The sequence below is a fragment of the Trachinotus anak genome, unplaced genomic scaffold (assembly GCF_046630095.1).
Source record: "Trachinotus anak isolate AG129_WGS33_773 ecotype Australia unplaced genomic scaffold, CSIRO_AGI_Tana_v1 ptg000018l, whole genome shotgun sequence".
NCBI lineage: Eukaryota > Metazoa > Chordata > Actinopteri > Carangiformes > Carangidae > Trachinotus > Trachinotus anak.
In genome coordinates this window covers 7,094,647-7,106,830 of record NW_027273869.1, presented here as the reverse complement: position 1 = coordinate 7,106,830, position 12,184 = coordinate 7,094,647, and the positions used below count along the sequence as shown (strand labels likewise).

Here is a 12,184-nt window from a genome sequence, read left to right as displayed (position 1 = left end):
AATGGCCATTCTTTTCACCCACTTTTTTTGCACAGCTTGACGCAGCTTCATAATTTGTCTCTGTAGGTCATGAAACAACCAGTGAATCAGATGTAGATGAGCTACAGTTTGTAATGAGATGCTATAAAGTCACGTGCAGGGAGTTGCCACAGGACAGAAGGAGGAATACTATATAATGCTATATCCCTATAAACTACAGGTATTTAGTACTGACCTATGTAAGACTGCATGCATGAGTCACTGCCTGGCAATGGAAGCCTAAAAGACACTGAGACGTTTAGTCTGTGCTTTTTGCCAGCTTACACGCGATTTTATGTCGTCTTGCAGCACAACTTTTCAAAAGAATAATTTAGGGAAAAAAACCTTATGAGCTTTATTGCTGAGAGTGAGATTAGTGAGATTAAAAGATGAATACCACCATCATGTCTGTACAGTAAATATCTGAGCAGGTGCCAGTCTGACAGACAACTCCTTGTAAAATGACAAATTCCAATGTGTCCAATTCACTTTTTTTTTTTTGTTTGTTTTTTTTTGGTTTTTTTTGTTTTACAATTTTTGGACAGCTCGAACAAAAATGTCTAATGTGTTCAATGATTTTGAGCTTTAGTGCTGGATTCTTTAAAGGAGCTCTTTGTAAATTTTGCTATTGCTAAATAGCCAGCATTAGCATGAACAGCAGTTTATTTACCAGCCTTGCTGAGAGAGCTTCAACTAGTGTTGTGTTTACATTAACCCTCTATCAAATAGTGACAATGTGATGGGCTATCCAGGCCGGAGCTATCTGATCGCATGCTAACTTCAGTAGATGAAAAAAGCGAACTGAAACTATCAATAAATCAGAACTTTTATAGAAGTGAAAACTATTAACGTTAAAACTAATTGACCATAAAATGCAGAAATCACTCACATAAAATAACTAAAAATGTTCCAACTTTTGGCAGACAGTGTTATGTTCATGTAGGATCACTTTGCTCACAGTAAGAAGCTGATTGAGCAAATAGGTTTTCAGGCCCTTTAAAGAATTCATGTTATTATTGGACAGGCAGCTGTAACATGTAATAGCCGAACAGTACACGATAAGCTGCTGATCACTGATATATTTATATCTTTCCTGCAGTTCAACAGTTTATTGTTGTTACTGGTCATACTGGGATTGAGGTAAGACAAGTTAGATGTGGCACACATGCTGTTATGAAGTTACCTTGTTGGTGGAAAGTGCCCCATGGTTTAAATATTAATGACACTTGATCTCTAATGTGATCAGCAATGGAGGCTGTCAGCTTCAGAGTTCCAAGATTCCTCATACAATTCCTGGTTGCATGTGTTGTACAGTGAGTATCTAACCAATGCATTATGTTAACAATTTGATGGTTGTTTCATGTCATTGGGTTGAAATTCAAATAAAGTAAAAATTGCTTCATTGATTATAGAAGCAGCATGGTTTCAATAATATGAAAAAAAATGATGTCCGTTTTTTTCTTAAATAAACAAACACTGCTTGTCCAAATTCCTTTTCATGGCAGAATTGTGATCTCAGTGTATTCCATATAGTCATGTGTTGTCTTCCTGCAGGGGTTATTCAGGGTAACGTAATGAAAATCAAGAGGGGAAGTATGACGCACAGCATTAACCTGCGTTTGATTACCAGTGACCCGATCGTCTCAGACACTGACATCAATACTCCCATGCATGGTTAACACCGGCACAAAAGGTTTTTCAAAAATAGAACAAGTGGCGGCTTTCGCTGATGAATCCAAAAACAATGCAGCCATTATCTGCCAAATACCCTGACAGAGAATGGGGATCATGTCAAGATCTGTTGATTATTTCATGTAAAATCACAAATGGCACTGTACTTCAGCTGTTATCTGGTGGTGAGTTGTTTATCACTGCGGTAATGACGGTTGATGAATGTTTTGATGGAATTTTAGGTCTGATTCATGACCCGGTGGCCATGTTAATCTCTGACATTAAAGGTACCATTGTGATCCAAATATAAACAAGAAGGTCATCCTGTCACCAAATTTCAAAACAAAGGACTGTAACCTGCTCTCACTGCTAAATTGATTTACAGGTCTTTTAACACAGGGACTAACACTATAGACAACAATTGAATTAACGAAGGTTAAAAATGCTTTGTGATGTTGACAGCTGCATGTAAATAATATCTTTTTACAGTATCTTACTCAAACAGACTGTATATACTGTACATTTACTCTGTCCATCCCTAGATGCACAACAGCCTGTGTATACACCACATTATCCATTAAGATTTGAAAACTGTGAATGTGTTCATATCCGGTTTGGCCAGTAAGGTTGATTTTGAATCTGTTTGTATTGGTTATAACCTAGACCTACATTGGTTTTCAATTATTATTGACAAACCTTTTTTTAAAAAAATCATTGCAACAATTATAACATTTGAAATTTTGCTTTGATGTGACATAAAAAAATGACTTGTGTAATTAGTGTGAGTAAAGAGGTTAGAAACTTACTGTAATTTAATTAGCACTGCTGATATATGAAAAAGACAATGTTGCCTTTTATATTATTAAGAATCAGGAGACCCTTGTACAATTAAAATGAGTGACAAATTATTTGTATTTGCTGTTTACTTGTTTTGTATCTATTCTCAATAAATTTAGAGGGATCACTACAGTAGATACTTCTGATGTACTGCAAACTATGCTGGTAATAAAATAATAAGCAAAATACAACCACCACAAGTCTAACACTGATACCTTGTGTCTTACCCTGACACATTCACACACACAATCAAAGAACTAGCATCACCTCAGGAGCCGACATGTGACCTGCAGGGTTGGCCTGTATTTATATCTTTGTAGGCTACATGACAAACAACCCATTAGCATGAGACAGCATAGGCGATTTGTGTTATATCTCCTGGGTTGAAGGAATGTGTACCTTCTGTGAAAGCCCTCAGTGAGGGGAAAACCTTTATACCTTTAAACCTTTTATAAAAGCTGTGAAAACCGTAAATTTGTGCTCCAAATTTAACATATTACTATATTTTTTTTAAATACACATTTTTCAGTTTGCATTTGCTTGTGTCAAACTTTGTATCTAACCTTATAATATATTATATATATTTTCTCCTTGTTACTGGTGTGTCTTCATTTGTATTTCTGATGTGGTGATTAATTTAAAAAGAAAAGAAAAGAAATATCATCGTTACTATGGAATAGTGTTGTTTGATTCGACGTTAGGCGTAAAACAAACGCTCAGCAGGAAAAAAAACTTTTCCTGCTGCTTGCCGTAGATATTTGTAAACACGGAAGTAACTTTACTTCGCTCCCCAGTGTCATGTGGAGCATAGACATTTGGCGAAAATTTGCCATAAGCATTTTGACCCTTACCAATAACTAGCTGGGCGTTAAATGATTATCAGCGACCGAGTGACAGTGTTTTTTCTGTCGGAAAATGCACAGCAGCTAGTGTTAGCGAGATAGCTTAGCCCTTTAGCTTAGCTCCGTGTGAAAGGAATGGCAGATAAAGTAGAGAAAATGTTTAAGTTTGTGATCGTGGGAGGTGGTATCGCGGGTGTGACATGTGTTGAGCAGGTGAAAATGACCTGATAAGTAACATGTTAGCTGTGCATGGGATAAATGTATTTATGAACCTAGATACAGATGCTCTGTTCCTGTATTGCATGTAATGTAGCTACTTAACATAAATCTTAATCTTCATTGACAGCTGTCATCCCAGATTCCGTCAGCTGAGGTGGCTCTGATCACAGCAGGTCCCCATATCAAGGCAGTGACCAACTATAAACAGGTCAGGAGGTAGATGATGAAGGTGATATTATGGCTTTGTTTTCCACCGAGTCTCCCACTCTTTATGCACTCATGTATTTGAAGTGATTCACCAAATAATTACAACATCAAATTTGCCACACAGAAGAACAAGAAGTTGTTTTGCTTTTAATGGACAAACACTAGACTGTGTCATCAAGTTGCTCTAAATAAGTGGCAATTACCAAATCCTTCATCATTGTCCTTTGTCATTATTGGGAAGGTGTCGAAGACGCTGGAAGAGTTTGATGTAGAGGAGCGCCCATCCAGTGTTTTGGAGGAGAAATTTCCCAACCTGACTGTCATCCACTCTGCTGTCAAATCACTTCACACACAATCACATGTAAGTAGCTGTTCTGCAGAGACTAGTATAAACTGATAGTCTGTAATGATGTGTATGAAGAAAGTGACAGTGAGAAAGTAAGTTAATGCTGTGTTTATAAAGAATAACACATATATTTCTGGTTTGGTAATGTAGATATAATAAGTCATTTGGACAGCTTGTAAAAACACATACAGTGGGATCCAAAGGCGTGAGACCACTTTCCCAGACTTTTGGGATGTAACCACTGTGTGTAATTGTACCAAAAGCCATGTATTCTGTAGTATTCAGGAGTAACAGCATGTATGAGAGTAGAGAGTAGACAGTGATTTGCTGCATCATATTTCAATGAAGGCTTTTTGGTGACAATCATCTGTCTTCTATCGCCATCTTGTGGACACATAGTTACAGCATGTGGTCTAAATACAATGTAATAGGACTGTGATTAAAACTAAAAATGTGGCAAAAGGGTCAGTTTTGTGTCCAATGTCTGAAGTCATAACTTTCTCAAAGTGAGGAGTGAGAAAACCACAATTAAAGCCTGGTGTTAAAATTAAACACCATTTCCCATGAATTCTACTTTCTCTTCTCAGTCAGTGGAAACTGCAGATGGTCGTGTTTTTGGTTATGAGAAGCTGTGTATCTGCAGTGGGGGCAGACCAAAGCTCCTAACCCAGGAAAACCCTCATGTGCTGGGGATACGGGACACAGACAGTGCCCAGGTACGACACCACCCCTCTGGATGTTTGTGTTGTTGTCTGAAATAACAAGATTTTCTTACAGTAGCAAGAAACCATTTTTCCAAAGAAAAAGCACATCCTCCAATTATATTTTGTTTTTTAATGTGTCATGCACCCTTTTTTCTTTCTTCTCTCTGCTCTCTTGGATGCTTTCATCCTTTCATGTGCGCTTTTTAGCTAGATACATACAGAATAAAAATGACTCTTGCTCTGTGTATAAAAAGTGTATCTGGCTGCTGTGGCTACAACATTATCTTGTTGTATTTGTGTAAAAAGGTGCTCAGAGAAGGAACCTCTGCCAGGCTGTACGATATCATACATTTATTTTAATACATGTGCATCATATAAAAAGACCAACTGATCAATTGATGATGATAAGAATTATACTTACTGGCCATTTTATTTGGTATTAGGTATAAAGCCTATTTTAATATGCCTATAATGTACAGTTTCTGTTGGCATTGTTATAGGGGTATTAATTCACTTCACACATTTTAACCTTGGAGTCATAGTTAGTAGTGGTGTTGTACTGAACTGCATTATATTGCACATTTTCAACAATGTCACCAAAAATGGATCATTACAAATTTCAAAAAGGTAGAATTTTTTGCAGAGCTGTTGTATTTAGTCGGAATAGATTGTACAGGTGAACCTAATGCTGATCACTGAGTGTATGTGTGAGTGTAGTAGATTGTGACAAAATGATAAAAATGTTCTTTTTATGATAATGTGGTAATTTACAAACAAATAAAGTTGGACTGAAAACATAACTGTCACGTCAGTTTTAAAGAAGATCTACTGTATAGTGATGCTCACCAGGTTTCTTGTGTTTGTGTTTCAGGAGTTTCAGAAGCGCCTATCCAAAGCAAAGAAAATTGTTGTTGTTGGAAATGGTGGAATTGCCTTGGAATTAGTGTGAGTAAACTATAGCCAAAAGGGCGAAAGATAAACTTCATTTAAAAAGAGTCACTATGGATTATGGTCTGATATCTATGACACATATTTTTTAAATTTAAATGTTTTTTCCACTGAAGGGCATTAAGCCTATACTGTATGAAACCCCTTGGTGGAATAGTACAAGCATGCTCAGAGATGATTTACACCGTCGATTTATTCATTTAGTGGTAATAACTGTGCTCTGTGCAGGTATGAGGTGGAAGGTTGTGAGGTGATCTGGGCTGTGAAGGACAAGGCCATAGGAAATACGTTTTTTGATGCAGGAGCAGCCCAGTTCCTCATCCCGTCACTGGAGGCTGACAAACCAGAGAGAGCTGCTCCCTTAAAGAGGCCTCGCTACACCACAGAGGAACCGGCAGCTGGGGCATCACAGACCTTCACTGCAGGTCTTCATCTTCTTCGTCTCTCATCTTCTCTTATGCTTCACTGGAATCTCCTCCTGGACCATCATGCTCTCATTTTATTTTAATAGAGACTTTACTGAGGTGTATAATGTGTCTGTCAACTCCCAGAGAGAAATTCGCGAGGGCACAGTTCTGGTCCCACAGAGCCTGGTAGTGCCCTCGGTCCAGACTGGCATGAAGGAATAACTCTCCGAGGAACGGAACAGGTGAGACAGTGTGTGCATGGAGGTCAGCTTGAGAAGTCTGTTTGTGTGGGAAATACCTGCTGCGAATGAATCTGTATCTGTGTTGACCTTGTGTTCCTGTTCTCCTGAGTCTTTTCTCTAATCTGACTGTGTTTTCAGGCGTCCCGCAGAGTTTCAGTGGAATACCAGTGTGAGGTGGAAAAGATCTTCACCTCTGAGGAGCTGCTGAATTCCCAACAGCAAACACTCAGACCTGAGAATGGTGAGAACTAGATTTGCTCCTTGGACTTGTCCTCTAATTGTTCCTTCCCCCCCCCTCCACCTTTTCATTCCTTAAGCTTTTCTTCCCTCTCAGTAGGATCCTGGCCAGTTTACATCCAGCTGACCAATGGCAAGACATTTGGCTGTGATTTTATTGTCAGCGCCACCGGTGTCGTGCCAAACACTGAGCCATTTCTCCACGGCAACAATGTAAGTCAGCTTATTCACATGCAAGATAACTGACAACTGTAAGTTTGCCAGGGCTTTGCGGGTAATCAAACACTGGGAACACACTTATTTTGAATTAGATGCATTCCTCCTAATCACAGAATCACATGTCTGACCAGCAGATATCAAGCTGTGCCAGTGCCATGTCAGATTTCACCAAAATTTGGTGATTTTTTTTTTTTTTCATGTCTCAGGACTGTCGCCAGTATCAAGAGACAATTTCACGACTGCCCCTAATATGGGACATTACTTTAGCACGACTGTATGAGGATCAAATGAACTCTCCCTTGTTTTTTTTAATTGGGCCAACACTACAGCATCTGCCTCTTCTTTTGTTTGCTTACAAGTACAAATGTTATATAACACCGGTAATATGAGGCCTATCTACAGTGTCCTTTGCCTTTTTTTAAGTGTCCTGGCAGACATTTGTCCCACAGAAGATCTTATGTGTTGGTTAAGCTTTATAATATATATAAAATATCCTAACGATAGATTTAAGCTGCAAAAAATGACCCCTGCTGAACCCAAAGAGTAAACTGTTGGTAAATAGTGAAACAGACACAGAAAATGGTTTAAGATTTTCAGCAGTTGGGTTTTAAAGCCTCTAGATGTCACTAAAGGACAGATGAGGTCTTCAGCCTCTGCAAAACTTTTCTACCATAAAACCACCTCATCAAAAATGAGCAGAGCAGAAAATATGAATCATGTATTGGCCTTTCATAAGGAAACATTACTTTTTTTGTATTTGTTAAGTTTGCATTAGCAGATGATGGTGGCCTGCAGGTAGATGACCACATGATGACCTCAGAGCCAGATGTGTACGCCGCAGGAGATGTGTGCACTGCATGCTGGGAACATAGCCCACAGTGGCAGCAGGTAAACTGACTGACAGTGCATTAATCTACAGAGAATTAGGCCATTTTTCCCTCTGACTTTGCATCTTTAGAAACTGCTCTACATAGGACAACATAGAGGGGTAACTATCTCCAGAATAAACCATGTCAACTTCCACAACTGGAGAGGATTTTGATCAACTTCAATTCTTTCAACAAAGCAAAGATTCTGTGCATCATCATTTCTCATCTACTGCTCACAATGCGGCTTGAATCAATTCAATTCATTTAATTCATTTCCGTGAAGGATAACAGCTCTACAAATGTAAATTATTAAAAGCAACTACATTGTCAATTCTGTCATTAATAATTAAACACATGAGCTGTAAACCATTTACTAGAGTTGAAAGACAAACTTGTGATCCTTAATATGAGTTAATGAGTCTGTTATTTGAATTTGCACACAGCAGGATAAAATAAAAAATGGTTTAGGAACACACATATAAACATTCAGTATACAATATTATAACTTATTTTGTCCTGTAAACAACTGTGCCTGATGTATTTTGTGTGCAATCAGAGGAGACTAAAAAGCACAGTTTTATGTATGTCCTTGTTTCAATGACAGACTGGTCAGGGAATTAAAAGGGTCCATATACAGTGCATCTGGAAAGTATTCACAGCGCTTCACTTTTTCCACATTCTGTTATGTTACAGCCTTATTCCAAAATGGATTAAATTCATTTTTTTACCTCAGAATTCTACACACAATACCCCATAATGACAAGGTGAAAAAAGTTTGCTTTAAGTTTTTGCAAATATATTAAAAATAAAAAATTAAGATATAACATGTACATAAGTATTCACAGCCTTTGCCATGACCCTCAAAATTGAGCTCAGGTGCATCAGGAGTTTGGAACCACCAGGACTCTTCCTAGAGCTGGCCGCCCGGCCAATCTGAGCGATCGGGGTAGAAGGGCTTTAGTTAGGGAGGTGACCAAGAATCCGATGGTCACTCTGACAGTGCTCCAGCGTTGCTCTGTGGAGAGAGGAGAACCTTCCAGAAGGACAACCATTTCTGCAGCACTCCGCCAATCAGGCCTGTATGGTAGAGTGACCAGACGGAAGCTACTCCTCAGTTAAAGGCACATGACAGCCCGCCTGGAGTTTGCCAAAAGGCACCTGAAGTACTCTCAGACCAGGAGGAACAAAATTCTCTGGTCTGATGAAACAAAGATTGAACTCTTTGGCCTGAATGCCAAGCGTCATGTCTGGAGGAAACCAGGCACCGCTCATCACCTGGCCAACACCAGCCCTACAGTGAAGCATGGTGGTGGCAGCATCATGCTGTGGGGATGTTTTCGGCAGCAGGAACTGGGAGACTAGTCAGGGTCGAGGGAAAGATGAATGCAGCAATGTACAGACACATCCTTGATGATAACCTGCTCCAGAGCGCTCTGGACCTCGGACTGGGGTGAAGGTTCATCTTCATCATCTAGGACAACGTCCCTAAGCACACAGCTAAGATAGCAAAGGAGTGGCTTCGGGACAACTCTGTGAATGTCCTTGAGTGGCCCAGCCAGAGCCCAGACTTGAACCCGATTGAACATCTGTGGAGAGATGTGAAAATAGCTGTGCACCAACGCTCCTCATCCAACCTGATGGAGCTTGAGAGGTTCTGCAGAGAAGAATGGGAGAAACTGCCCAAAAATAGGTGTGCCAAGCTTGTAGCATCATATTCAAAAAGACTTGAGGCTGTAATTGCTGCCAAAGGTGCTTCAACAAAGTATTGAGCAAAGGCTGTGAATACTTATGTACATGTTATATTTTTGTTTTTTATTTTTAATAAATTTGCAAACATTTCAAGCAAACTTTGTCACTTTGTCATTATGGGGTATTGTGTGTAGAATTTGGAGGTAAAAAATGAATTTAATCCATTTTGGAATAAGGCTGTAACATAACAAAATGTGGAAAAAGTGAAGCGCTGTGAATACTTTCTGGATGCACTGTAGTAGCTGAAAAATAAAGTGTTGTCATAAATTTAAATCTTATAACGTGCGTCTGTGTGTGTGTGTATGCGTGCACACAGATGCGCTTGTGGACCCAGGCCCGTCAGATGGGCTGGTACGCAGGCCGCTGCATGGCGGCACATGTCCTGTCAGAACCAATAGAACTGGACTTCTGCTTTGAGCTCTTCTCACATATCACCAAATTCTTCAACTACAAGGTGCGTGGTATTTCACTGCCGGCAGCTGAGGTTTAATAACTAGTATGTTAATCATCTACCATGCAAATTCTAACTTCTTTCTATTACTTGCGAGAGTCTTCAAGGTCATTTCAAAGTGTGACCTTCTGTCCTCTCTGTATCGCTGGTCTTACTCACACTATGCATTTAAACAACTTCCTGTCTTCTGGTCATTCCACAGGTGGTCCTGCTGGGAAAGTTTAATGGGCAGGGGCTGGGGCCCGACCAGGAGCTGCTGGTGCGCTGCACTAAAGGCCAGGAGTATGTCAAGGTGATACTGAGCAGAATAAGAAAGTATAAATGCCCTTGTGTGTTGATTATTCCAGTGATTTTAATAGTGTCAGTCTATTTTTACCAGTGGCTCATTACTGAACTCTGATTCACCCAGATAAACAAAGGCTTTGTTATTCTGCAAACTTGGTGAACTGTGATTTTTTTGTGGAAGTGGTATCAAAACTTCAAGTTCTTTGGAGGCTGTAAGCCATTCTCGTAGTGCCAGTGGCATCTGGAAAATATGTCATGTGATACATTTTTTTAATTTTTGTCGGGGAATGAAAGGAGCCACTGTTCTTCTCTGTGTATGATCTAATGCCAGGTTTAAACCAGGAGCAAAGCAGGACTATAAACTTTTGATCAGTTGGTAATTTTCTGAAATTGTGGAGATGAAGAGATCGCACCTTAAGGTTTCTGTGTTTACACGTCACCAGCAGGGGCAATCCTTCCTTCTGATTTGGTTTAGTTTGGTTTTCACACAGAGTACTGCTGGATTTTTGTTCCAGGTCGTTCTCAGCGGTGGTAGGATGGTGGGAGCGGTGCTGATCGGGGAAACAGACCTGGAGGAGACCTTTGAAAACCTAATCCTCAACCAGATGGATCTGACACCGTACGGAGAGGAGCTGCTCAACCCCAACATTGATATAGAGGACTACTTTGATTAAGCACGAGGCCTGTGGTTGAGACTTTGGAGAACGTTGAACACTGCAGCCTCAAAAATCATGCAAGGTAGAAGGCATTGACGAGGAAGTCATGCCTGAAAAATGTCATGGGAGGAGTCCTGCATTCTCTCCTGTCCAAGCTAATGGGTGTGTTGGATATTTTTTTTGGCAATGACAAGAAGATAAAGGAGAGATCATCTTTGTTCTTACTAATGCGCCAGTAAATTTAAGACTATATATTTGTTTTAAATTAAATTATTTTCAAAACCAAGTATATTAAAGTTGTACTTGAGTGAGTCTAAAAAAAAGCTTCTTCATGAAGTTGTAGCATGAATGCAAATCTATCACATATTTAAATGAGAGGCAGTGACGGATATGAGACACTGACAGAGCTGTGGGGGAATGTGAAATACAATAAGGCACTTCCAAAATGACCCACTGTTTTGATAGGCAAACACATTTTTTTTTACACAGAAGATTATGGGATATGTCCAGCGATACTTGCTTGTTAAAAAAAAAAAAAAAAGAGGAAAATCCTTTTGTTGCCATGTTGTCCTTGTGACTCAAATTTCAACCTAAACAGCAACTACGGCTCCTCCTGTGCCTCAGAAGACATTACAACAATAGACATTCTCAGGCTCGTAGAATGCCGTCTATTGTTCCGAGGATATGTTGCTCTTGGGGACGTTGCTATTTGAAAGTCCACTTTTGTAAGGACAAGAAACATTAGAAGTGAAGTGGAAAGAGTTGTCTACACAGGGAAAATTTTGAAGACTAAAAGAAGCAAACCTCCCTTTTCTGCTTGTGGGTTTGTGGTTTGATAGATTTGTTTTTTGGGTCAGTGCCTCCTCTACAAGAACCCGCCCATATTGATTCAGCTGCTCACATTGTCTGGTAAAGGTTGATATGGCAACTTTGTTGGTTTTATTTACTGAGCATTATGTAAAATGTGTGTAGCAGTGAGGGGTAAATGAGGACATGCTCCAATTTTTATGCCTAATTTACAACTGGGGAAACAAGTCATGATTTTCCAGAGGAGACTCGTGAGAAATACGGGCAATAAATGTGATTTTAAAAACACTCCTTTTCCTTAAGAGCTGCTGATAAAGTCTCCCTGTGCGAGATGACAGCCTCCATTCAGCTCAACTGGAGCTGCACCAGTGGCCAGCAGGAAATGGCTGGCCGGCTGATTGCACTGGGAAGCCTCCCAGGTGTAAGTGTGTGTACCTGAGTGGGTGGAAAGCAGGGCATTGTTTACAGGG

The 12,184-nt window shown here is 39.8% G+C and overlaps 1 protein-coding gene across 2 annotated transcripts; it reads left to right on the top strand.

The window, feature by feature from the left end:
* The first annotated feature begins 3,273 nt into the window (after nt 1-3,273).
* Nucleotides 3,274-11,193, top strand: pyroxd1 (pyridine nucleotide-disulphide oxidoreductase domain 1). Of its 2 annotated transcripts, none has more exons than XM_071501546.1 (13): nt 3,274-3,581; nt 3,715-3,795; nt 4,036-4,155; nt 4,728-4,856; nt 5,716-5,789; nt 6,021-6,217; nt 6,344-6,441; nt 6,580-6,682; nt 6,776-6,891; nt 7,663-7,785; nt 9,832-9,969; nt 10,169-10,258; nt 10,767-11,193. In XM_071501546.1, the coding sequence occupies exons 1-13, from the start codon at nt 3,504-3,506 to the stop codon at nt 10,923-10,925; spliced, it is 1,506 nt and encodes a 501-aa protein (XP_071357647.1). In that variant the 5' UTR covers nt 3,274-3,503; the 3' UTR covers nt 10,926-11,193. The 2 variants fall into 2 exon arrangements, with proteins under 2 accessions (XP_071357647.1, XP_071357648.1); XM_071501547.1 differs by having other exon boundaries at nt 3,289-3,581; nt 6,779-6,891; nt 10,767-11,189.
* Nucleotides 11,194-12,184: the final 991 nt, after the last annotated feature.

Coding starts and splice junctions, on each gene's coding strand:
- pyroxd1 (XM_071501546.1), top strand. CDS start 3,504: ATGGCAGATAAAGTAGAGAAAATGTTTAAGTTTGTGATCGTGGGAGGT. Junction 3,796..4,035: donor CAGTGACCAACTATAAACAG/GTCAGGAGGTAG, acceptor ATTATTGGGAAG/GTGTCGAAGACGCTGGAAGA. Junction 10,259..10,766: donor AAGGCCAGGAGTATGTCAAG/GTGATACTGAGC, acceptor TTTTTGTTCCAG/GTCGTTCTCAGCGGTGGTAG.